This window comes from Aethalodelphis obliquidens, unplaced genomic scaffold (genome assembly GCF_003676395.1).
Source record: "Aethalodelphis obliquidens isolate GAN/ISIS:26980383/991018 unplaced genomic scaffold, ASM367639v1 scaffold38, whole genome shotgun sequence".
Classification (NCBI taxonomy): domain Eukaryota; kingdom Metazoa; phylum Chordata; class Mammalia; order Artiodactyla; family Delphinidae; genus Aethalodelphis; species Aethalodelphis obliquidens.
The window spans coordinates 1,821,336-1,848,155 of NW_020837982.1; the positions used below are offsets into that span (position 1 = coordinate 1,821,336).

A 26,820-nucleotide genomic window follows, 5' to 3' on the forward strand; every position below is an offset into this window, starting at 1 on the left:
GTTGATAATCTCAAAATAACTGATAACTTTTCAAGCCTCTGGTTTATCCCCTTGCTCTATTATTATTCTTGGTATAACGGGCAACATATAATCCATGTGCACTCCTAAGACCTTCCATTAATGCAGAGGTTCTTAACCAGGAACGCACATCAGAGTCACACGTGGAAAAAAGTACTTTTAAAAATGCAGATGTCTGCGACTCTACCACCTCAGAATGAAACCAGAACCTTTAGGGATAGGACACAAATGTATGTATTTTTGAAAAGCTCCACAAATAATTTTCTTGCATTTCCCTGGTTAGAAAACACCACATTACAATTCCATTAAACTCCTTATAAAGTTAAACTTGGTTTTAGACCAAAAGAGCAACAAACCTTAAAAATCCTGGCACAGTATTCAAAGGATTTAGGGTTACTGACATCATATACCAGGCACACAACATCACAAAGGATCTCAGCCTCAGTTAGAAATTCCGATTCTGAGATATCATGCAACTTGTAAAAAGAAAAAGACAGAAACATAAGTATCATAACACTGATGTAAAATTAAAGTCATGATGTTTTATTATTTGCTTAACTTGACTTCCTAATTTAAAAATACTAGTTAAGCATAAATTTTCAGACTATTTTTGGAAGTAAGACATATAGATAAACAAGTAGTTTCTGATTTTTGAAGATGAAAAATGGTGATTAAGGTCCTACAGAAACTAACATTTAGTGAGTGACTAAAGTGTGCTAGGCAGGCCCTTTACATGCATTCTCTATATACTATAGATAAGAAAACAGGCTAAAGAGATTAGGTCAACTGCCAAAGATAGCACAACTAACTAGTCATCAGACCAAAAATTGAACTCAGATATGATTCCCAAGTCTTTTTTCTTTTTACCATACGACCTTTCCTCCCCAATCAAAAACACAAAGGAAAAAAAAAAAAACAACAAACCACAAAGCAAAGGACGGTACATTAAGGTTATTTTGTTCTACTTCACTGCCTACTCTTTTTCAATGTTTATTATAAAATCTCTACAGAAACATCCCATCTGTGATATGATAATGATCCAACAAGCGTAAAATTCAGTACTGAGCTATATAAGATAGTGCTTCTTTGTTGAGGAGAAGAAAAGGGAAGTGTAAAGTCAGAGGTGACTCAATATATTCCAAATAAAACACTATTAGAGCATGGATATTCAGAGACATGAAAGACATCAATTTGCAATGAATGGTTGTAACAATAAAACTGGAAAGTTAACAATCAGCAAGATTTACTGAGTACCCAATATACAGAATTATACTTAGGAGAAGAATGAGAGATAAACAGGTTTAACAAGAAACTGACAAAGAACTTTTATCATAAAGAGCAAAATATGCATAAAATTCAACGTGATTATCTGTCTAGCAGAATAAACTACTTCCAAAAAGAAAAAAAAAAGGGAATGAACTTTCTTTAGTACCTATTTTTTGTCAGGAGCTTCTCATATTAGTTAACTTAATAAGAGACTCAGACTCAGAGAATAAGCAATTTGCCTGAGGTCACAGAGCTGATCAGTGGTGGACCAGCATTCAAACCCAAATCAGACTGGATCCAAAAAGAACATAAAACCTCTTTTTACTATTTCATATTATCTTTTCAGTCATACCATTCTTTCCATCATTTTTTAGGCTACCACACTTGTTAAATACACTCCTCCCTGCTAAATAGATACAACCTGATTCAATTACAGATTAAACTACCCCACACCTGCACAAAGGTCTTCAAACTAATTTCTAGTCAACAATAGAGGACATAATTTTTAAAAATAAAAGTGGAAGAAAGAGCAAAGAGGATTTAATTTTTTTTTTAACTTTCTTATGGTGGTATAACATACAATTAAGCACACAGATAGATGAATTTTTACTTATATCTACACCCATGTAATCACCACATGGATCAAGGGAATTAAAATTAATTCTAATGAATAAACCAGGTAAAAAAATAAATCACACAAAAACCATTAAGTTAAATCTAATTATGTTTTCAAAGAGTCATTTAAAATGTACCCAATAATTAATAATCTTTATATGCCAGAAAATTTCTTACCAACAAGTATTTCTCTTGTCCGTATACATAAACAGTGTTAATTGCATAGTATGATTTATGGTCATCACGAATTTTCTTCTGCCTCTGAAAACAACCAAAAACATCTCAGTATTTATAGTATTACAGGAACTAGTTTCCATCAACACATGCGCTCTGCATGTATGGTGTGTTACCAAAAAAAGGACATTCTTCCCTACACTATGTATTATTTATCAATACAAAGGGGATATTGATTTTGTTTCTTAGTTCTTAAGGTCTAAAATAAAAGATGCATTTGTTCTGCATACAGGGAAAGCAGTAGCTGAAAAGGAAGTAAACAATATCACTGAAAGTGTATTCCAGAGCCACCTGCTGGCGATTCTCCTTACACTATAATTTGGCCTGCTATTTCATCTACAAATATGTCAATCTCCTTACTCAAGTCAGTAGTCAGAATTAGGTATCAGTATTCGGTTCAAAATATTCACTGTACATTTACTTCATGCCAAGCACTGTGTTTGATGCTTTCATATGTGTATTTATTTAACCCCCATCTAAAAGCTGTTTAAAAAAAAAAAAGACAAATGATAGCTAACATCAATGAAGCAAAGATAAAGCTAGCTCAATGAGATTATTGTTACACTTTAGTTGTACCTTACTATTATACATAGGTCACTCAGTTCTACTAATCATCTAAAAGGGTAAATGGTTATGAAAAAATTATGTAAACTCAGTGACTATAAAAATCTGTTGAGTATAGCTCTATTTCTTGAGAACTCTCACCATTAAGTTTCTTCCAAGAAGAGCCTGAAGAACTCCACTTTTCCCACAGTTTTTCATCCCAATTACATTACATCGGAACACATTTCTTTGAGTCTGTTTTTTCTGAAGGTCTATCTTTTTATCTCTTGTTACTAAAAAGAAAAAAAAAGCTAATTATGTACTGCTTAGATTTACTGAGCCTTCATTTCACATTCTGCAAAATAGGGTATTGCTATTTATCATTTTTACAAAGTGTTCGATCAATAAACATACTGTACAGTAGTCAAGCGGTATGTGAAATAAAGTACAAAATATAATACAGAAGGGCCCCACTTAGTGAAAAAGATGCATTTCTGAAAGTCGGCTGTAAACTTCTAGTAACCAAATGATATTCATTTCATCATAAAATAAGTAGTATGTTTACATAACAAAATGATATCTGAAAAATGAATGAAAATTACAATGAATACAGCCAATACTATATCCCATCTTTTTTTCTGTTATAAATTATTGTCATAACAAATTATAAACTAAAAGATGCTATCTCAAAACTGCACTCTCTTGGGTCTATAAATGGAAAGAGGATATGCACGCTAGGGTTAACTGGCCTTTCTAAGGTAAATCTGTAAAAGAGGCAGCCCTGAAAACAATGTTGTATCAGCAGAGCAATGAGGCATGTCTTCTTTTTTTTTTTTTTGCGGTATGCGGGCCTCTCACTGTTGTGGCCTCTCCCGTTGCGGAGCACAGGCTCCGGACGCGCAGGCTCAGCGGCCATGGCTCACGGGACCAGCCACCTCGCGGCATGTGGGATCTTCCCGGATGGGGCACGAACCCATGTCCCCTGCAACGGCAGGCGGACTCTCAACCACTGCGCCACCAGGGAAGCCCGAGGCATCTCTTCTTGAGGTAAAGAGACCTCCTTTAACTATACCCAAAGATTCAACTACAAGAAAGCTCACCAAGAGGCACTATTTATAGCAAAAAAACCTGAAAGTGATAAAAAACAGATAATAATTATGGGGTAGTTAAGTTATAGAATATCCATATGACGATACTTTATCTAATATTAAAGATATAATATTATAAATATTATAGATATATTAGTATACTTATTGATTATAGAAATATGGCCACAATATTTTGTTGAGTGAAAGAACCTCATGCTGGCTAATTAGTTCCTTAGTCTTTGGTGCTGCATTAAATACTGTCTAACTGGTTAAGTACTTTGAAGGGTACTTGCTCTGTCAATTTCACAAAGGCTGTCTTCCTGTAATGGGGCTTCCTGTAAGATATGGCATTTTTCCCCACAAATCAGGATATAAGAACTTCTTGAAATGATCAGTTCCCTAATTTGTTATTTCTATGGGTTTTCTTTAAGTGGAGCACATTGCCTGGCAAGAATGCCTGGTTAACATTACAAGATATGTGAAAGATTTTTTAATGTGGAAAAAGGTTATAAAACCGAGAGATGTACAATCAGTTGAATACCAGGATCATGTGTTAATAGGCACTGTTTTTAATGTTTAAAGAAAATTAAAACACAAGATAGACTGGTAAATACTTTTCATGCCCATAGCCCTCCCTGATTTTCATCAATGAAGTACCCTCAGGGGGAGACTAGAGGTAAAACCTCTACTCTTTCCTTTTTGATAAACAATTAAATCAAGCAGCTTACCTCAAAAGTGATTACCAAATCAAGGGAAAACAAATCGTATAGACACGGAAGACTAATGCATTTAGTTTTACTCTTTTTACATATGAAACTGGAATCCTAAAAAAAATTTTTTTCTAATTAAATAGCATTCAGATACTTACCTGTGATGGCTGAAGCTTGAGACTCTTGCTCAGTCAATATTGAATAGCCTAGATAACCCAAATACTCCAGGCATCGCTGCACATCTAAATAGGTCGTGAGCCTAGGAAAGGGAAGAGTTTAAAATGTGAAAAGTTCCTAAATGAGTATTTATTTTAAAAACAATTACAACAGCTCAAATAATTTTACCACTAGACCCAGATAATTTTTGTCAGACTGCTTTAATTTCCCATGTGCCCAACCATGGCTTTTCCTACAGTGACATCCTTAGGGCAGAAATGAAAGGGAGGAGAATGCAAGATGTGGGGTGGAAGGGGCTCCTGTATCTATTCCACCTGCCCGGAGAGAGCAAGGCCACACAGATGAGCAGTGAGCAGCTGGTAAGATCTAGAGCAGGGATATTTTATATTATTTGCTTCCCAAGTTACATATTGTACTGCAAATACTGGCTAGTTAAGGACTTAATGATAATTAAATCTGAAAAGGTTTGCAAAAAGTGAAAAAAATAACTGAAAGGCTAAAAGACACTTGAAAATAGTTAGCCTTTCGTATGATCTGAAAAAAGAACAGATCCTGGTGTTGAGAAAGTTATTTTTGCCAAGGCTAAAGTAATTATGTCATTATGCACAACCAGAGAATTTTTTTAGCACCCTAGACAATAGGTCAACAAGACTGCAGACACCCTCACTAAGTCTAAGAGTTCACTGAAAACAAACAACAACAAAAAAACCCTCAAAGTAAGAATTCAGTGTCAAGTAAAATATGCTCTCCCCATATTCTGAAAATACAAGATTTGTACAATAACAATGATGTTTCCCTTAATCAAAAGTATTAAAACACACTGTAAATCAACTATACTCCAATAAAAAATTTTTAAGTATTAAAATTTACTTCCATTTTTATATGACTTATTACTGTTTCCCTGTACCTCATCCAAAAGCAAACACATCCCTTCCTGATAAATTTATAGAACATCTATAGTTCATCTCAGAGGTAGCAGCAGCACTATAAATCCTGCTCACAGGCAGCTATCATTGAAGCACTTCACAAGATCTGACAAATATACAAAATGATGAATGTAATGCACCATAATTTCAAACTAGCTGTAACTCTAGAGGAAAGAAGTGAGCTCTATACTCACGTCCACTGGGAAAGGAATCCCTGGTAGGTTATCCAGCCTTTTTCATTCGTACAAACTGTGTTATTCACATCTGGCCCCCAAGGTATGTAAGGGAAAACTTTAAACAAATCTTTAAGCTCATCAGGTGACAAAGCACAGTCTCTATCCTGAAGATACACAAGAAAGTATACATAACACTTAGATATCTAAGAGGATAATTCCCAAATGCAAGAGCCCCCTAATCAAGTAAAGCTATGTTTCTAAAAACTAACAAATGAAAAGAAATTTTACATTTTATCAAGAAAACTCCTTACACATATATAAGGAAACCTATGCAAGGGTCTATCAGAAACTAGACTTCTTCATCTTGAGAAAATAATAAAGTAAATAATATGAGAAAGTATCTTTGCTAGTTTAAGAAAGTTTGGGTAATTTTTGGCTATGTGACAGGAATGCCCAATAGCTCAGGGATCAGAGTTACATCATTCACAGGAAAATATTTTATCATATATCATGGAAAACTGCAGCTAAAAGCTTACCAAATCATGCTTGTCAAAAGTACTTTGGAGAAACAAATATGCGTGATGATTTAATTCAGTAGTGCAATCAGGAGGTATTTTTAGCCTGTTGATGAAAAAAAAAAGTAAAATAAATCATTAACCAAATATTAAAATTTAACTGGAGAAATGAACATGAAATTGCAACAAGTATTTTTGTAGGATGACAGCATTTACAGAACATGTTTTCTGTAGCCATTTAGACTTGCCCAGGGAAAGTCACTGCAGTGGTATGGCAATTCTCAGAAGAGTCATAATAGTGCTCACTCCAACGTGACAGTTTTCTTAACTATCTGAAGGGCAGGTTGTATTAAAAAATTTACAGACAATACTGATTAAACTGTAATGGGTTGTTCTTCCTACAAACCAATTATAAGTCAAAATTATGAGCTTTAAACAATGTCAACATTGTAATGTATTGAAAATGATGTGAAGAGATGTTATTTCTGCCTGATTTGACATTTGACACACCCTAAATTCGAGTCAATAAACATTTATCAAATGCACAGAGGTACTGGGGACATAAAAACAAGACAGGCTCCCTACCTCTAAGGAACCACATTCAAGCTGGAGACAGACCACAAGTAGATAACCTCACTATCTCAACAGAATGAGGCAACTGTTGAGTATGGGTAAATTACAGATGCTAGGGGAACCCTTGTAAAAGGGAACACTTTGGCCTGGGGATGGGAAGGTGTCAGCACTGCTGAGAGACACTGTCACCTGTATTGAGACTTGAAGGATAACAGACATGAATTAGGTTGGGGGGAGAGGGAGGAAGAGAGTAAAAATACCATGGGCAAAAGCCTGGAGTGGGAAACAATATCTGATTGGTGGACCAGAAATAGTTTAGTATTTACTTCTAGAATGAAGGCAGGGAGTGAGCTGGAGTGAGCAGATCATGAATGACCTCCTACACCAGGTTAAGAAGCTTAGGCTTTATCTTGTCTTGAAGGGTAAGTGACATGGCAAAATCCATGTTGTATATCTATTAATCTAGCAGCAGTGTGAAGGACAGGGGCAGAGAGTTCAATAAGAAGACTCAAGTGGTGGCTTTGAAGGGGCTCTTTACAGAAAATTAAAGGTAGAGCGCAGAAAGAAACTAAAAGAGATCTTAGTGTAAGTCACAAAGCCATAAAAGATGGAGTTTCCTTATTGTCATACTTTAGAAAGCAATAAGCAACCTCCCGTAGAATCTATCTACCCACATAAATTGGCACAGAAAAGAAAACTTGATTAAAAAAAAGTCCTGGGACAAATGCATTCATTCAATATATATTTATTGAAAAACCTGGGAAATTACTTGAGCCAAGATTTAATAACTTTGACAAGGGAAGTTTTAACTTAGAACTGATTAATAGACGAGGAATCCAACTAGAAATTTTGCTTCCTTAATGATGGGGAAGGAAAAACAACAACAAAGTTTTTCTGAAGCCTTACATGGATAGCTAGCAATGCTATGCTAAAATTAAAAAGGAGAACATGAAGATAATGTGCTACTGAAAAAGCGAAGAAAAAAGGCGAAAGGCTCAAAGGCCAGATCTTGGCAAGTCACTTCCCTGAAAAGCCTACTTCCCTTGGGTATGGGAGAGGCATCCTACAGCAAGGCAGTCTCCTATTTCAGGGTGATGCTGGGTTCATCATTAAACATACAAAACTTAAACATATCATTATCTAAAGAAAAACAACCACAAAGAGACTGGTCGTTTAGGAAAAATACTTATTTTATCCTGAGCTGAGAACAGGCTATAAAACTTAGGGAGGAGAAGGACTAAAGAAAAGAAAAACGCTAACCAATATATTTCTGATCCCTTGACTCTAAAAACAAGTTCGTCTAGCATCTTTTATCTCCTTCCTCAATAAAATGAATTTAAAAAGGTACTTGTATTCTTCATTAGAAGAAGAGGAAGAGTTTGAGCCATGCTATAAATCAGTGGCTCTCAATTGGGGATGACTTCACTCCTAAGGGGACATTTTTGGCTGTCACGACTGGGGGAAGAGGTGCTACCGGCATCTAAGGATGTGCTAATAAACATCCTATAACTCGTAGAACAGGCTCTACAATAAAGAATTATCTAGTCCAAAATGTCAATAGTGCCGAGTTTGAGAAACCCTGCTATAAACGGCTCTATAAATCTATAAGTTATTCCTGAGTAGCTCAGAGCCTACCTATCAATGTGCTAAATAAAAACTTTAAAATACTGGCAAGTGAAATCAATTAGAAGCCAAAGGTACATACAAGGGAAATAAATATTCAGGTGTCAAATCCAGATCGTCATCATAACCAAATCGTCGAAGCACAGTCCAAGTAGTTTCATGTCTCCCTCTCTGAATAAAAAGTGTGTGTAAAAAAAGAAAACCTGAAATAAAATAAATCAGTAAATATAGCTGATGTGAAAATGGGTAGAGTCACATGGAAGAAAAGCATGTAACACATAACGGCAAGAGCTAGACTCCTGAACATATGTGTACTAGTTTTGCATATGGAAGGTCAAACCAAAACAATGCTCACAAGTGTCTCAAAGAGTTGATTTCAGAATCATTTCACAGATACACCCAGGTCAGCAAGAGATGGCACTACATGAAAGGGCCAAAAACATATCCCAAGGAATATACTGACATTCACATGGTTATATGATAAAAACAAATGAAATCATTTTAATTTTAAGATAAATTTGTTTCTGAAATCTCTTACCCTCAGATGGACCTCTGCACTCCTGAGACCCAATCAATTTCCCTGCCTCTAATTTATACTCACAGCAAAGATAATTATCCCCACCAACGTCTGCCTCTTCCAACTCTTAAACATCCAGGTTAGATTTTAGGTATATTAGTAAATATAAACATTTCCCTAAATATAGATAATACTATAGACTTTTGCCTTCTGCTAAATTTTGAAAATATTAAATTCAAAAGGGGGAAAAAGCACCATTCACCCACCTTTCAGTGTCAATCCACTATCAGCCACACCATCACTTATATGTTTTCTGACTACATTTTTGACATCTTCTAGAGCTTGAGGAGCTAACGGAGTGTTGAAACAAATTCTCTAGCAAAAAAAATAAAAATAAAGTTAAAAACAAATCAGCATTAAACCCACAAATAGTACAAGTATTAATCCACAAAGCAACATTAAATCAAAGAGTTGCAACCAAAGGAAACATATTCTGAATTAGCAGAGTCTCTACTTTGTATTAAGTAAAACATGTCATACTTAGGACATGTTTTCCCTACTCTCCCCATCATGTTCCTAAAACACAGAGCTCTTTGTGTAGCTATGTTATACAAAACCGAGAAAGAAAAATAATTCAAAGTTCAGACTTCAAGTCATCCTTAATAAACCCACTGTACACCATGAAATGACACTCTCAGAGTCCCCTCAACTCCTAAGCATAAGAGAGTTTTATCCCCTAGGTAAAGATTAAATAGCCTGATGTGAAAGAGAGTTTTTACATGAAAGAGATGCATGTTTATCAAAATACCATTGTTCAAGCCAATAAATTTTTTCTCTTCTCAGCAAAAAAAGACCAAGATACACAAATATCTGAAATAAAAGGCTACCTGAAAGAAGTTGAGTTCAGCATCATTGAGAGTACCATCATTATCTTGATCAGATATTTTAAATATACGAGTAAGGGCTTTTATACAGGCTGGTTTCATCTATAAATCATTGAGAAAAGAAACAATCGTTTTAATGTAAATAGCTGGGATTTTAAGATATGATTTTCATAAATATGCTGAGAAGAATACTGAATGTTTTCACTGCCAAATACATAACATCAAATACAACCAACATGAAAAATGAACTAAAGCAAAGCCATTTCCTTTTATACCCAAGCCACTTTAAGTAAATGAGGCAATATTTACTTGGACCGATCTGGAATGCTTAAACTCTCCCTTCATGACCACACACCCTCTGAAGATGGGCAAAAGAGAAATTCATCTTTAGGGAAGATTCATTCTTCCAGTCATATAAAGAAGAAATGCCCTCTCTCATTCCATAAAGAATTTGAGCTGACATAAAACTACAGTAAAGGCTTTTCCCCCCCAACTTCTCTGATTTTTGACCTTCTAGCAGCAAAATGGGACTAAATGTTTTGGTCTGTCACGTGTGTGTGTATATATCAAAGCTGGGATATAAAATGTACTGATTCGCAAGCAGGTGACAAAATAGCACTGGTCGATAAGTGTACAAGTCTTTTACTAACTTCCTATTATGAGATAAGAATTACATTTAAAAAATTACATTTTTGACACTACAACTTTTAAAAGAAAAGCTGCTGGAAGTGTACTTTGACAACTTTTATTTTAGGATTTATAACGGATAGAACAAATATTTGACTATTTAAAAATAAGCCCCAGGGGCTTCCCTGGTGGCGCAGTCGTTAAGAGTCCGCCTGCCGATGCAGGGGACACGGATTCGTGCCCCGGTCCGGGAAGATCCCACATGCCGCGGAGTGGCTGGTCCCGTGAGCCATGGCCGCTGAGCCTGCGCGTCCGGAGCCTGTGCTCCGCAACGGGAGAGGCCACAACAGTCAGAGGCCCACGTACCGCAAAAAAAAAAAAAAAAAAAAAAAGTAATTGAAGAAAAACAGTGATGCATTTTTCATTAAAGCTTGAAATGCATCAGAAGCAAAAGTACTCTAAGGTATTAGCTCAATACAATATTTAAATATTAACCTCTTAAAATATAACACCAAAAAATGACTACTTTTTAAAAGTATTAAAAATTATACTTTAATAAAACTAAAATATTTTGGCAGTAATAAAATAAACTCATTTTGCATATAAAGTAATCTAAACCCTCACACAGATCTTTTTCATTGTTAGGTAAGCAGAGGACTCCATGGGTCATACAGAGTCCGTCATCACTGGAAACATTTCGAATTCAGGCTTTAATTTAGAATATGATCTTTTTCATGATCCTACCTCAAATCTGTGTTAAAAGCTTATTAATGTTGTCTCAATAAAAGATTCTGTTATAAGCTTAGACTCAAGGCTTGTACTTGTATAAATCAAGGCATATAGTCTCTAAAAGTTACAGATTTTACCTTAAGCAGGTCCACCTAAGAAATGACTAACAGATGGTAGTAGGTGTTTTACAGGGAAGGGAGGATTAGCAGATTAGCAGAACTAATAATAGGCCTAAGAAAAAAGTAGCAATTAGAGAATTGAGAACAAACTAACAGTGGCGATTGAATGTACTGCTAGGCTAAGCTGAGAAGTAAATCTCTCCAGTATGAGACTGTTTCCCAAATTTTCTTGATCGTAAGATATAGCACCTGGCTGAATCAGAATAGAATCTGTATTTTTTTTTTTTTTTTTTTTTGCGGTACACAGCCCTCTCACCAGTGCGGCCTCTCCCGTTGCGGAGCAAAGGCTCCGGACGCACAGGCCCAGCGGCCATGGCCCACGGGCCCAGCCGCTCCGCGGCATGTGGGATCCTCCCAGACCGGGGCACGAATCCACATCCCCTGCATCAGCAGGCGGACTCTCAACTACTGCGCCACCAGGGAAGCCCCTGGAATCTGTATTTTTAACAAGTACACCTAGTGACTATTATGAGGTGAATTTGGGAAATACTGAATTAAGAGCAAGTTAGAAATAAACACTCCAATTAAGGAACAGTAAACCAGGATTAAGGAAGAGTAAATCAGGGTCAGATTAAGGGATAACTCAGATTAATATTTATACCAGGGGTCAGCACTTTTTTGGTAAAGAGCTACATAGCAAATACTTTAGGCTTTGCGGGTCAACAGGCAAAATCAAGGATATCATGTAGGTACTTACATAGCAAGAGATAATCAAAGTTTTTATTAATGAAATAATAATAATTTATTAATGAAATTAAATAATAATTTATTAATTAAATTAAAAATATAGTAATAACTGAATATACCTTTACTATACAGGTCTACTAATGAGAAGGATGGAATTCCTCTTAGAGGGATAACATTTGGCTTAATTAGGGTTCAAAGTTAATGTTCCTTATCTTGTAATAACCTATAATGGAATACAATCTGCAAAAAACCCCACAAAAACAAAAACAAAAAACAAATCACTATGCTATACACCCGAAACTAACACAATACTGTAAATCAACTATACTTCAATTAAAAAAAAAAGTCAGCATTCCCTATCATGAAAATCAACTGCAAGTGTTCAGCTATTAATGCTGATCTGTAATGAGATTTTACATACTTCATCTTTGAAAATGTCTTTTTGCACAGATACACACTGCCAATAGTGACACATATCTGTAAACATACAACTTTAATTGAGCACATTCATCACTTGGAAGGCATTTACAGAATCATATTTGATTTTTTTCTTGATATTGTCTGTTAACACATCATTACACTGCAGATTGATCAGTTCCAGCTGAAGGCTGGGTGGAAGCTCCTCAACTGCATGGTCAAACGGATTAGGAAATTTCCTTTGTGCGTGCATTTAGGTCCAAAAAAACCAATGCTGAAATTAGAGCTCAGAATATATATCTGTTTTGCCATCTGAAAACCCACTTTTTTCTTTTCTTCTTTTGGCATGATAGGTATATACTGATAATAAAAAAATAAAATGCCGCAGTACAGAGGTACACATGGTACATGAAATGCTGCTGCATTTGAACCATGTCAGTCCAGTTAGCAGTGCACTGAGCAGCAGTGTTATGACAGTTACCACATATAAGCTCTGTTGCAACTATGCAACTCTGCCTTTGTAACAGGAAAGTATAGACAAATATAAAGGAATGAAGGTGGTTGTGGTACAATAAAACTTATTTATCAATGGTGAAAATCTGAATGTCATATAATTTTCCCATATCTCAAAATATTATTCCTTTTGATTTTTTCCCCAATCATTAAAGAATGTAAAATGTATCTTAGCTCATAGGCTGTATAAAAACAGGTGGCAGGCCAAATTTGGCCTGTGGGTCAGTTCTACAACCACTCACCTATACTATAAACTTTTCCTGAAAAAAATGCTTTCAGGAAACTTTTTTCCCCCCAGCAAACTTTCATTTCTTAAAAACTCAAATACAACAACAAAAGAAACAAATAACTCCATTAAGAAATGGGCAAAATACTCAAATAGACCTTTCTCCAAAGAAGATATACAAATGGCCAATAAGCACATGAAAAGATGTCCAACATCATTAGCCATCAAAGAAATGCAGTTCAAACAACGAGAGCTTCCCTGCTGGCACAGTGGTTGAGAGTCCGCCTGCCGATGCAGGGGACACGGGTCCGTGCCCTGGTCCGGGAAGATCCTACATGCCGCGGAGTGGCTGGGCCCGTGAGCCATGGCCGCTGGGCCTGGGCGTCCGGAGCCTGTGCTCCGCAGCAGGAGAAGGCCGCAGCAGTGAGAGGCCTGCGTACCGCAAAAAAAAAAAAAAAAAAAAACCAACAACAACAACAAAAAAAGAGATACCACTCACATCTACCAGGATAGCTATAAACAGACAAACAGAGGTGGGGGCTGGGGAATAACAAGTGTTGGCAAAGATGTGGAGAAATTGGGACTTTCATATAGTTTAGTGGTTCCTCGGTAAGTAAAACAAAATTACCATGTGACCTAGCAATTCCACTGCTAAACAGACACTCAAAACAGGGGTTCAAACTTATGTGCAAATGTTCTTAGCAGCTCTTTTACGACAGCCAAAAAGTGGAAGCAACCCAAATATCCAACAACAGATGAATGGATAAACAAAATGTGGTATATCCATAAAATGAAGTATCATTTGACCATAAAAAGGAATGAAGTACTAATAATGCTACAACGTGGATGGATGTACCTTGAAAACGTTACACTAAGTGAAAGAAGCCAGACACAGGGATTTCCCTGTTGGCACAGTGGTTAAGAATCTGCCTGCCAATGCAGGGGACATGGGTTCAAGCCCTGGCCGAGGAAGATCCCACATGCCACAGAGCAACTAAGCCCATGCATCACAGCTACTGAGCCTGTGCTCTACAGCCCACGAGCCACAACTACTGAGCCTGCGTGCCACAACTACTGAAGCCCGCATGCCTAGAGCCCATGCTCCACAACAAGAGAAGGCACCACCATGAGAAACCCATGCACCACAACAAAGAGTAGCCCCCATTTGCCACAACTAGAGAAAGCCATGCGCAGCAACAAAAACCCAATGCAGCCAAAAATTAATTAATTAATTAATAAAAAAATAAATAGGCACAATACTCTTAGATAGCCTCATCCACCAGAGGGCAGACAGCAGAAGCAAGAAGAACTACAATTTTGCAGCCTGTGGAAGGAAAACCACATTCACAGGAAGACAGACAAAATGAAAAGGCAGAGGACTTTGTACCAGATGAAGGAACAAGATAAAACCCCAGAAAAACAACTAAATGAAGTGGAGATAGGCAACCTTCCAGAAAAAGAATTCAGAATAATGACAGTGAAGATGATCCAGGACCTCGGAAAAAGAATTGGAGGCAAAGATTGAGAAGATGCAAGAAATGTTTAACAAAGACTGGGAAGAATTAAAGAACAAACACCTAGAAGAATTAAAGAATGAACAAACAGAGATGAACAATACAATAACTGAAATGAAAAATACACTAGAAGGAATCAATAGCAGAATAACTGAGGCAGAAGAACGGATAAGTGACCTGGAAGACAGAATGGTGGAATTCACTGCTGTGGAACAGAACAAAGAAAAAAGAATGAAAAGAAATGAAGACAGCCTAAGAGACTTCTGGGACAACATGAAACACAACAACATTTGCATTATAGGGGTCCCAGAAGGAGAAGAGAGAGAGAAAGGACCAGAGAAAATATTTGAAGAGATTATAGTCAAAAACTTCCCTAACATGGGAAAAGAAATAGCCACCCAAGTCCAGGAAGCGCAGAGAGTCCCAGGCAAGATAAACCCAAGGAGAAACATGCCGAGACACACAGTAATCAAATTGACAAAAATTAAAGACAAAGAAAAATTATTGAAAACAAGGGAAAAATGACAAATAACATACAAGGGAACTCCCATAAGGTTAACAGCTGATTTCTCAGCAGAAACATTACAAGCCAGAAGGGAGTGGCACGATATATTTAAAGTGATGAAAGGGAAGAACCTACAACCAAGATTACTCTACCCAGCAAGGATCTCGTTCAGATTCGATGGAGAAATCAAAAGCTTTACAGACAAGCAAAAGCTAAGAGAATTCAGCACCACCAAACCAGCAACACCAAACAACAAATGCTAAAGGAACTCTCTAGGTAGGAAACACAAGAGAAGAAAAGGACCTACAAAAACAAACCCATAACAATTAAGAAAACGGTAACAGGAACATACATATTGATAATTACCTTAAACGTGAATGGATTAAATGCTCCAACCAAAACACACAGGCTCGCTGAATGAATACAAAAACAAGACCCATATATATGCTGGCTACCAGAGACCCACTTCAGACCAAGGGACACATATAGACTGAACGTGAGGGGATGGAAAAAGATATTCCATGCAAATGGAAATCAAAAGAAAGCTGGAGTAGCAATACTCATATCAGATAAAATAGACTTTAAAATAAAGAATGTTACAAGAGACAAGGAAGGACACTACATAATGATAAAGGGATCAATCCAAGAAGAAGATATAACAATTATAAATATATACGCACGCAACATAGGAGCACCTCAATACATAAGGCAACTGCTAACAGCTGTAAAAGAAGAAATCAACACTAACACAATAACAGTGGGGGACTTTAAACCTCACTTACGCCAATGGACAGATCATCCAGACAGAAAATTAATAAGGAAACACAAGCTTTAAATGACACAATAGTCCAGATAGATTTAATTGATATTTATAGGACATTCCATCCAAAAACAACAGATTACACTTTCTTTTCAAGTGCACACAGAAAATTCTCCAGGATAGATCACATCTTGGGTCACAAATCAAGCCTCAGTAAATTTAAGAAAACTGAAATCATATAAAGCATCTTTTCTGACCACCATGCTATGAGGTTAGAAATCAATTGCAGGGAATAAAACGTAAAAAACACAAACACATGGAGGCTAAATAATACGTTACTAAACAACCAAGAGATCACTGAAGAAATCAAAGGGGAAATCAAAAAATACCTAGAGACAAATGACAATGAAAACACGATGATCCAAAACCTATGGGATGCAGCAAAAGCAGTTCTAAGAGAGAAGTTTATAGCAATACAAGCCTACCTCAGGAAACAAGAAAAATCTCAAATAATCAATCTAAACTTACACCTAAAGGAACTAGAGAAAGAAAAACAAACAAAACCCCAAGTTAATAGAAGGAAAGAAATGATAAAGATCAGAGCAGAAATAAATGAAATGCAAACAAAGGAAACAACAGCAAAGATCAATAAAACTAAAAGCCGGTTCTTTGAGAAGATAAACAAAATGGTAAACCTTTAGCCAGACTCATCAAGAAAAAGAAGGAGAGGACTCAAATCAATAAAATCAGAAATGAGGACTTCCCTGGTGGCGCAGTGGTTGAGAGTCCGCCTGCCAATGCAGGGGACATGGGTTCATGCCCTGGTCCGGGAAGATCCCACATGCCGCGGAGCAGCTAGGCCTGTGAGCCATGGCTGCTGAGCCTGTGCGTCCGGAGCTTGTGCTCCGCAACAGGAGAGGCCACAACAGTGAGAGGCCAGCGTACCGCAAAAAAAAAAAAAAAAAAAAAAAAAAAGAAATGAAAAAGGAGAAGTCACAATGGACACCAGAGAAATACAAAGCATCATAAGAGACTACTACAAGCAACTCTATGCCGATAAAATGGACAACCTGGAAGAAATGGACCAATTCTTAGAAAGGTATAACCTTCCAAGACTGAACCAGGAAGAAATAGAAAATATGAACAGACCAATCACAAGTAATGAAATTGAAACTGTGATTAAAAATCTTCCAACAAACAAAAGTCCAGGACCAGGTGGGCTTCACAGGTGAATTCTATCAAACACGTAGAGAAGAGCTAACACCCGTCCTTCTCAAACTCTTCCAAAAAATTACAGAGGAAGGAACACTCCAAAACTCATTCTATAAGGCCACCATCACCCAGATACCAAAACCAGACAAAGATACTACAAAAAAAGAAAATTACATACCAATACCACTGATAAATATACATGCAAAAATCCTCAGCAAAATAGTAGCAAACAGAATCCATCAACACATTAAAAGGATCATACACCACGATCAAGTGGGATCTATCCCAGGGATGCAAGGATTCTTCAATATACGCAAATCAATCAATGTGATACACCATATTAACAAACTGAAGAATAAAAACCATGTGATCATCTCAATAGATGCAGAAAAAGCTTTTGACAAAATTCAACACCCATTTATGATAAAAACTGTCCAAAAAGTGGGCACACAGGGAACCTACCTCAACATAATAAAGGCCATATACGACAAACCCACAGCAAACATCACTGTCAGTGGTGAAAAACTGAAAGCATTTCCTCTAAGATCAGGAACAAAACGAGGATGTCCACTCTCGCCACTATTATTCAACATAGTTTCGGAAGTCCTAGCCACAGCAATCAGAGAAGAAAAAGAAATACAAGGAAACAAATTGGAAAAGAAGAAGTAAAACTGTCACTGTTTGCAGATAACATGATACTATACATAGAGAGTCCTAAAGATGCCACCAGAAAACTACTAGAGCTAACCAATGAATTTGGTAAAGTTGCAGGATACAAAATTAATGCACAGAAATCTCTTGCATTCCTATACACTAACAACGAGATCAGAAAAAGAAATTAAGGAAACAATCCCATTCACCATTGCAACAAAAAGAATAAAATACCTAGGAATAAACCTACCTAAGGAGGTAAAAGATCTGTATGCAGAAAACTATAAGACACTGATGAAAGACATCAAAGATGACACAAACAGATGGAGAGATATATCATGTTCTTGGATTGGAAGAATCAATACTGCGAAAATGACTATACCACCCAAAGCAATCTACAGATTCAATGCAATCCCTATCAAATTACCAGTGGCATTTTGTACAGAACTAGAACAAAAAATCTTAAAATTTGTATGGAGACACAAAAGACCCCGAATAGCCAAAGTAGTCTTGAGGTAAAAAAAAAAAGAGCTGGAGGAATCAGACTCCCAGACTTCAGACTACATTACAAAGCTACAGTAATCAAGACAATAGGGTACTGGCACAAAAACAGAAATATAGATCAATGTAACAGGATAGAAAGCCCAGAGATAAAGCCACGCACCTATGGTCAATTAATCTATGACAAAGGAGGCAAGGATATACAATGGAGAAGAGACAGTCTCTTCAATAAGTGGTCCTGGGAAAACTGGACAGCTACATGTAAAAGAATGAAATTAGAACACTCCCTAACACCATATACAAAAATAAACTCAAAATGGATTAGAGACCTAAATATAAGACCAGACACTATAAACCTCTTAGAGGAAAACATAGGAAGAACACTCTTTGACATAAATCACAGCAAGATCTTTTTTGATCCACCTCCTAGAGTAATGGAAATAAAAACAAAAATAAACAAGTGGGACCTAATGAAACTTAAAAGCTTTTGCACAGCAAAGGAAACTACAAACAAGACAAAAAGACAACCCTCAGAATGGGAGAAAATATTTACAAACAAATCAACTGACAAAGGATTAATCTCCAAAATATATAAACAGCTCATGCAGCTCAATATTAAAAAAACAAACAACCCAATCCAAAAATGGGCAGAAGACCTAAATAGACATTTCTCCAAAGAAGACATACAGATGGCCAAGAAGCACATGAAAAGCTGCTCAACATCACTAATTATTAGAGAAATGCAAATCAAAACTACTATGAGGTATCACCTCACACGAGTTAGAATGGGCATCATCAGAAAATCTACAAACAACAAATGCTGGAGAGGGTGTGGAGAAAAGGGAACCCTCTTGCACTGTTGGTGGGAATGTAAACTGATACAGCCACTATGGAGAACAGTATGGAGGTTCCTTAAAAAACTACAAATAGAATTACCATATGACCCAGCAATCCCACTACTGGGCATATACCCAGAGAAAACCATAATTCAAAAAGACACATGGACCCCAATGTTCATTGCAGCAGTATTTACAATAGCCAGGTCATGGAAGCAACCTAAATGCCCATTGACAGAAGAATGGATACAGAAGATGTGGTACATATATATAATGGAATATTACTCAGCCATAAAAAGGAATGAAATTGGGTCATTTGCAGAGATGTGGATGGATCTAGAGACTGTCATACAGAATGAAGTAAGTCAGAAAGAGAAAAACAAATATCGTATATTAACGCATACATGTGGAACCTAGAAAAATGGTACAGATGAACTGGTCTGCAGGGCAGAAATAGAGACACAGATGTAGAGAACAAACGTATGGACACCAAGGGGGGAAGTGGGGGTGGGGGTGGTAGTAGGCTGAATTGGGAGATTGGGATTGACATGTACATACTGATGTGTATAAAATGGATGACTAACAAGAACCTGCTGTATAAAAAATAAAATCCAAAAATAAATAAATAAATAAAAGAAGCCAGACACAGAAGACCACATATTGTATGATTCCATTTATATGAAGTGTCCAGAATATGCAAATCCATAGAGACAGAAAGAAGATTACTGGTTGCCAAAAGCTGGGGTAAGGAAGAAGGAGGGAATGGGAGTGACTGCTAGTGGGTAAAAGGTTTCTTTTGAAACGCTCTAGAGTCAGACAGTGAGGATGGACACACAATTTTGTGAATACATTAAAAATCACTGAAGAGAACACTTCAAAAGGGTGAACTTTATGGTATGTGAGTTACATCTCAATTTAAAAATTAATTTTAAAAGTCTATGGTAGGGCTTCCCTGGTGGCGCAGTGGTTGAGTCCGCCTGCCGATGCAGGGGACGTGAGTTCGTGCCCCAGTCCGGGAGGATCCCACATACCGCGGAGCAACTAAGCCCGTGAACCATGGCCGCTGAGCCTGCACGACGTTGGAACAGGAGAGGCCACAACAGTGAGAGGCCCGTGTACCGCAAAAAAAAAAAAAAAAAAAAAAAAAAAGTCTACGGTAAAATATTGTTAAATTTTAAATATTTCATTAAGGAATTACTGTGTTTCTAAGCTATGGAACAAAAGGGAGTATTCAAATTGTATTACATATTGTACCCATTTCAAATAATTACACAAGTTTTTTGCTTGTATGTGTTCTTAAGTTTGTGGATTTTTTTTTGATTTGAATATTATTTTATTTATTTATTTTTTATACAGCACTTTCTTATTAGTTATCTATTTTATACATATTAGTGGATATATGTCAATCCCAATCTCCCAATTCATCCCACAGATTTGTGGATTTAATTGTAGCAAAGCAAGTAGACCATTAGTTAAGTCTTTGGACTTTTTGTTGTTACAATTGCCAATGCTTCTGTTTGTTTTAATGGCACTTCCTGAAATAATATTTGATCTGGAATATTATTCTGACTATTTAACATGAATGTCTTTGAAGAAAAGTACCTAGAAAATATAACAGTATAGTAAGCAATAAATTTTAAATTTAGCAGTTTAGATGAATACTTCAGAGTTACTAAAAATCGTTTTCATAACGGAGTTACTACCTACACATTCCAGCCCCTACTAACACAGCCTGATGGGATGGAGGGTTTACCTCTTTCTCCTCTGGGCAGTACAGGGGCCCTGTAGGATGAAGAACAGCTTTCTGTGCATAATAGAAGAGCTCCGATATGTTCTTCAGATTTTTTGCTGAACACTGAAAAGAAAGTTTAAAATTTTTCACTCTGAAAGCAATTATGAGAGCTAAAAATATTTTTTAAACTATCAACATTCCTTGAAGAAACTGAAAAAAAGTGCATTCTTCTTAGTGGATAACACAATATGACTGTTTACAAAGAGCTCAGAGGCCATCTCCAAGTTCTCTGTTTTATTTGGTTTACAAGACTTCACAAACAAATTTATTCCACCCCACATCTTCCCTCCCTCCTATTCTGAACCTCAATTTAGTGAGAACTCACCAACTATAAATTTCAAAATCCAATGATAAGGCATACCTCCACACAGGTTTCTATTTCTGTGTACTGGTTCATAATAGGAAGGATGGTCTCCATACTACTGTATTCCACCAGATCAGATTTGTTCCCAACCAATATCAAAGGCAGCCTGAAATAAACAGGGCACATTGTAATAATAAGGAAGGCAAAAGACATTAGATTTATATTTTAATGTACATTGTAACCTAGTCTAACTAATAAGATTTACTTAATCTCCTCAATATGAACCCTCTATCTTAGTCAGCCCAAGCACCCTGGAAAGCATGTTCATAATCAGCAAATATTTACTGAGTTCCTATTATAAGCCAGGGACTGTTCTAAGCATTACAGACACAAGACAGAAAAGGTCTCTGCTCACTCTCATAGTGAAAATCAGGAAATGGACAATAAGCAAATAAACAAACAAGACACTTTCCAATTCTGTTAAGTGCAATGAAGGAAATAAACAGGGGGATATGGGATAAAGTAATGGGAGGGGGCTAACTCTACATGGTAATCAGGGAAAAGTCTCTCTGACAAGGTGGCATTTGAGCCAAGGAGTAAAGGATGAAATGGAATCTGTTATGTGAAAATCCAAGAAAGAGCTGGCTGGGAAGAAGGGACAGCATGTGCAAAAGCCCCAAACTGAAAAAACATTCCCATGAGTCCAAAGAACAGAAAAATGCCAGAGTGGCTGAAGAGTACTGGTCCAAGGGGAAGAGGTATGAAATGGAGTTGGAGAGAGGAGCAAAGGCCAGACACAAAAGGAATTACAGCTGCAGTAAAGAGTGTGTGGTTTATTTTAAGTGTAAAAAGGGAAGCCACAGAAGGGTTATAAGTAGATGAATGATATGATCCAAATGATATTTTAAAATGCAGTCATTTGTTATCTTTGAGAGATACATACTGAAATATTTACAGTACAATATGATATCTGATTTGTTCAAAATGATCCCAAGGGGAGGGGTAATAAATGAAACAACACTGGCCATGAGTTGTTAATTACTGAAGCTGGATGACTGATCCAGAGGGATTCGTTATACTATTCTCTCTACTTCTGTATATGTCTGATTTTTTTTCAATAATAAAAAAGTTTTTTTATGTGATATCTTGGATTAGGGCAATGAAGGTGAAGAGGAAATATTTAGATTTGAGATATATTTTAGAAGTAGAACAAACAGGAGCAATGGGTAGATTAGATATGGAGATTGAAGGAAAACAGAAATCAAGAAAAGTAAACAGATTTTTTGTCTGGACAAAATGCGTAGAGCTTCTGAGACAGAAAAGACTTAGAAATCGGGGGGGGGGGGGGGGCGGCAGTGGGGAGTAGGCAGGGAATTAAGGATTTTGTTTTAAACAAATTAAATCTGACAGGCTTATCAGAAATCTGAATGGGGATTACCAAGGAGTACTAGCCCAGTGTAGAACAATTATTTGTACATCCCACAAGAGAGCTTAAAGGGAAAGCAAATCATCTTGCTGGAACTCCAGATTGCAAAAGAAATACTTGCAAGCATTTATTTAACCACCTAGTGTGGTTATTATGTGTAAAAGGACTGGCCCACTTCATAACCCAAATATAGATTGTTAATAGAGCCAGAAGGGTTTCCAAAAATGTGGTGCTTTACAACCAAACGTGGCTCTGAATAATTTATGGATCTTAAAAAAAAAATACACATGTCCAAGCCCTACTCCAAACCTACTGATTCTAAAACTCAAAGGGTGGAGCAAAGGCATCTATATTGTTTTAAAGTACTTCAGGCGACAGTGATGGGCACATCTGACTAAGGAGCACTGTGATAATGGTACAAGGAAGTCCTAAGTAAGAACATATGTGTAACAAATATAAACTTAAGGTATGAGGCCCACGAAAGAGGGTATTGGGAAAATGTGAAGTCCATACACTAAAGAAATAGATCACCTTGGAACAAATCAACCACAAGAGAAATAAATATGCTCACATGATTCAGGGAGGGGTAAAAGTATAGCCATCCCTGAGAAAGCGCAATTAGAGATCTCCAAATATTGAAAGCCACTTTCAGATGGCATACTAAAAGGGCCACAAGACTAGCCAGCTAGTTTCTAAAGAGCAGTTTAGGAAACTGTCATAGTAGAGCCCATTTTAAAAATTCAGTTGTTCAAGCTAGTGCTTGATAGATCCTGGCAAAACTGACTCCTCTGAAGAGTCCCTCCTGGAAACAGTTCAAGTAATCAGCAAGAAAAACAAGTGTCAGGAGCATACAGGCATCGTTTCCTCCAAGGCAGTCCTGTCCAATACAACCTTCTGTGATGACAGAAATGATCTTTATCTGTACTGTCCATTCCTGTAACCTCTAGCCACAAGTGGCTATCAAGCACTTGAAATGTGGCTGTGTCCAAGAAACTGAATTTTTCGTTTTATTTCATTTTACTTAAATTGACACAACTGACTAGAAGCTACTGCCTCGGACAGTATAGCTCTAGAGAGCTCCTTTCAGCTTTGTCAGTAAGTCACTACAAAGTGACTTTAAAACAATGCTAATGATAAAACAATGATAAAGAGAAGCCATCAGAGATGCAAGATGTAGCACATACAATGCCATCTCAGTCACAAAGTAAATACGTGAGAGGGTGAGTCACCATGTTCATCTGTTTAGAAACAGATCTTTAGAGTTTCAAGGCATGAAAATGCCCAACTAAAAAAGAAATCTAAAAAATGAAGTAAAGGGCCAGATGTGAATAATATATAGATATTAGCCTGGTTTTCCTAACATTTAAAAAGACTCAAAGAACAAGACAAGAATGCCCACTCTCCCCACTTTTTTTCAACAAAATATTGGAAGTACTTGCCAGAAAAATTAGGCAAGAAAAAGAAATAAAAGGCACCTAAAACTGTCACTATTTGCAGAGGACATGATTTTATATATAGAAAACCCTAAAGACTTCACCAAAAAACTGTTACAACTAACAGACAAATTCAGTAAAGTGGTGGGGTACAAAATCAATACACAAAGTTTGGTTGCATTTCTATACACTAACAACAAACTATGAGAAAGAGAAATTAGGAAAACAATCCCATTTACAATTGCATCAAAAAGAATGAAATACCTAGGAATAAATTTAACCAAGGAGGTCAAAGACTTGTACACTGAAAACTGTATGTTATTGATGAAAGAAACTGAAGAAGACACAAAGAAACAGAAAAATATTCTGTGCTCATGGACTGGAAGAATTAATATTGTGAAAATGTCCATATTACCCAAAGCAATATACAGATTCAATGCAATCCTTATCAAAATTCCAATGACATTTTTCACAGAAATACATCAAATAATCCTATTGGATGAAACTACAAAAGACCCTGAATAGCCAAAGCAATTTTGAAAAAGAACAAAAAATCTGTAGGCACCATGCGCCCTGATTTCAAACTACGTAACAAAGCTATAGTAATCAAAACAGTATGGTATTCGCATTAAAACAAATACATAGATCAATGGAACCCAAACAATATGGTCAATTAATTTATGACAAAGGAGGCAGGAATATATAATAGGGAAAGGATGGTCTCTTCCACAAATGGTATTGGGAAAAGTGGACAGCCCCATGCAAAAGAATGAAACTAGACCACTATCTTACACCATACACAAAAACTAACTCAAAATGGATGTAAGACCATTTTGATCAAAGACCTGAATGTAAGACCTGAAACCATAAAACTTCAAGAAGAAAATACAGGCATAAGTTACTTGACATTGGTCTTGGTGATGAATTTTTGGATCTGGCAACAAGAGCAAAAATAAACAAGTGGGACTATATCAAACTAAAAATTTCTATTTCTACACAGCAAATGAAATCATCTACAAAATTAAAAGACAACTTACTGAATGGGGGAAAATTATTTGCAAATCATATATCAGATAAGAATTTAATATCCAAATTATACAAAGAACTCATAAAACTCAACAGCAAAAAAACCCCCAAAAATCTGATTTAAAAATGGGCAGAGGATCTGAATACAGATTTTTCCCCAAAAATGTCATACAGATGGCCAAAAGGCACCTGAAAAGATGCTCAACATCACTAATCATCAGGGGAATGCAAATCCAAACTACAATGACATATCACCTCATACCTGGTAAAATGGCTATTATCAAAAAGATAAGAAATAAGAAGTGTTGGTGAGGATGTGGAGAAAACGGAACCCTCATATACCTCTGTGCACTCTTGGTAGGAATGTAAATTGGTGCAATCACTATGGAGGTTCCTCAAAAAATTAAAAATAGAACTACCACACAATCCATCAATTCCATTTCTGGGTATTTATCTAGAGAAAACAAAAACACTAATTTGAAAAGATATATGTGCCCCCATGTTCATTTACAGCACTATTTACAATAGCCAAGATAAGGAAACAACCTAGGTGTCCATCAATGGATAAACAGATAAAGAAGATGTGAATATATATACAATGGAATATTATTCAGCAATAAAAAAGAATGGAATCTTGCCGTTTTCAACAATATGGATGGACCTTGAGGGAATTAGGCTAAGCACAGTTAAGTCAGACAGAGAAAAACAAATACTGTATGATTTCACTTATATGTGGAATCTAAAAAAAAACCAAAATCATAGATACAGAGAACAGAATGGTGCTTCCCAGAGAAGTGGGTGGGAGGTGGGAGTCGGTGAAACAGGTGAAGGGGGTCAAGAGGTACAAACTTTCAGTTATAAGATGAATAAGCCACAGGGATGTAAAGCTCACCATGGTGACTATAGTCAATAATATTGTGGAGCATACTTGAAAGTAGCCAAGAGAGTAAATACTAAAAGTTAACTGTGGGAGCTTCCCTGGTGGCGCAGTGGTTGGGAGTCCGCCTGCCAATGCAGGGGACACAGGTTCGTGCCCCGGTCCGGGAGGATCCCACATGCCACGGAGTGGCTGGGCCCATGAGCCATGGCCGCTGAGCCTGTGCGTCTGGAGCCTGTGCTCCGCAATGGGAGAGGCCACAACAGTGAGAGGCCCGCGTACCACAAAAAAAAAAAAAAAAAAAAAAAATTTAAAAGTTAACTGTGTATGATGACAGATAGTAACTAGACTTATTGTGGTGACCATTTCACAACATATACAAATACTGAATCATGATGTTATACACCTGAAACGAACATAATTTTATGTCAATTATATCTCAATAAAAATTTTTTTGAAAAAGACTCAAATGCTTCACAAATAATATGTTCAATTAAACAATACCACAAGAATGTTTTGTTTCCATTTAAAGCTCAAAACATTTATACCTAGGACCACCAATCTGCTTAGAAAAAAACAGAATTTGCTTTTTCCCTATCATACATATATCTTCCAAAGAATTTCAAAGAAATCTCCCTGCATGAATTCCTAAATGAAGATCTCTATAAAGATTTTTAGAGAACTTATAAAGCACTTATACATGCATTATATTTCACTGGATTCTCAAAATAACCACATGT

The 26,820-nt window shown here is 36.6% G+C and overlaps 1 protein-coding gene across 7 annotated transcripts in view; it reads right to left on the bottom strand.

Moving 5' to 3' along the window:
* Positions 1-26,820, bottom strand: part of RHOT1 (ras homolog family member T1) — a 64,477-nt gene that overhangs the window by 20,689 nt on the left and 16,968 nt on the right. For all 7 annotated transcript variants that reach the window (XR_003437944.1, XM_027130311.1, XM_027130314.1 and 4 more), the window contains 11 exons: positions 21,376-21,484; positions 20,976-21,077; positions 9,869-9,967; positions 9,248-9,356; positions 8,547-8,667; positions 6,290-6,374; positions 5,772-5,917; positions 4,633-4,733; positions 2,839-2,969; positions 2,077-2,160; positions 375-494 (listed from right to left, as the gene is read on the bottom strand). Coding sequence is in view for 6 of the 7 variants with exons in the window: in XM_027130311.1 (XP_026986112.1) it covers positions 375-494; positions 2,077-2,160; positions 2,839-2,969; positions 4,633-4,733; positions 5,772-5,917; positions 6,290-6,374; positions 8,547-8,667; positions 9,248-9,356; positions 9,869-9,967; positions 20,976-21,077; positions 21,376-21,484 (1,207 nt within the window). In the remaining variant the exon portion in view is untranslated. The remainder of the gene's footprint in view (positions 1-374; positions 495-2,076; positions 2,161-2,838; positions 2,970-4,632; positions 4,734-5,771; positions 5,918-6,289; positions 6,375-8,546; positions 8,668-9,247; positions 9,357-9,868; positions 9,968-20,975; positions 21,078-21,375; positions 21,485-26,820) is intronic.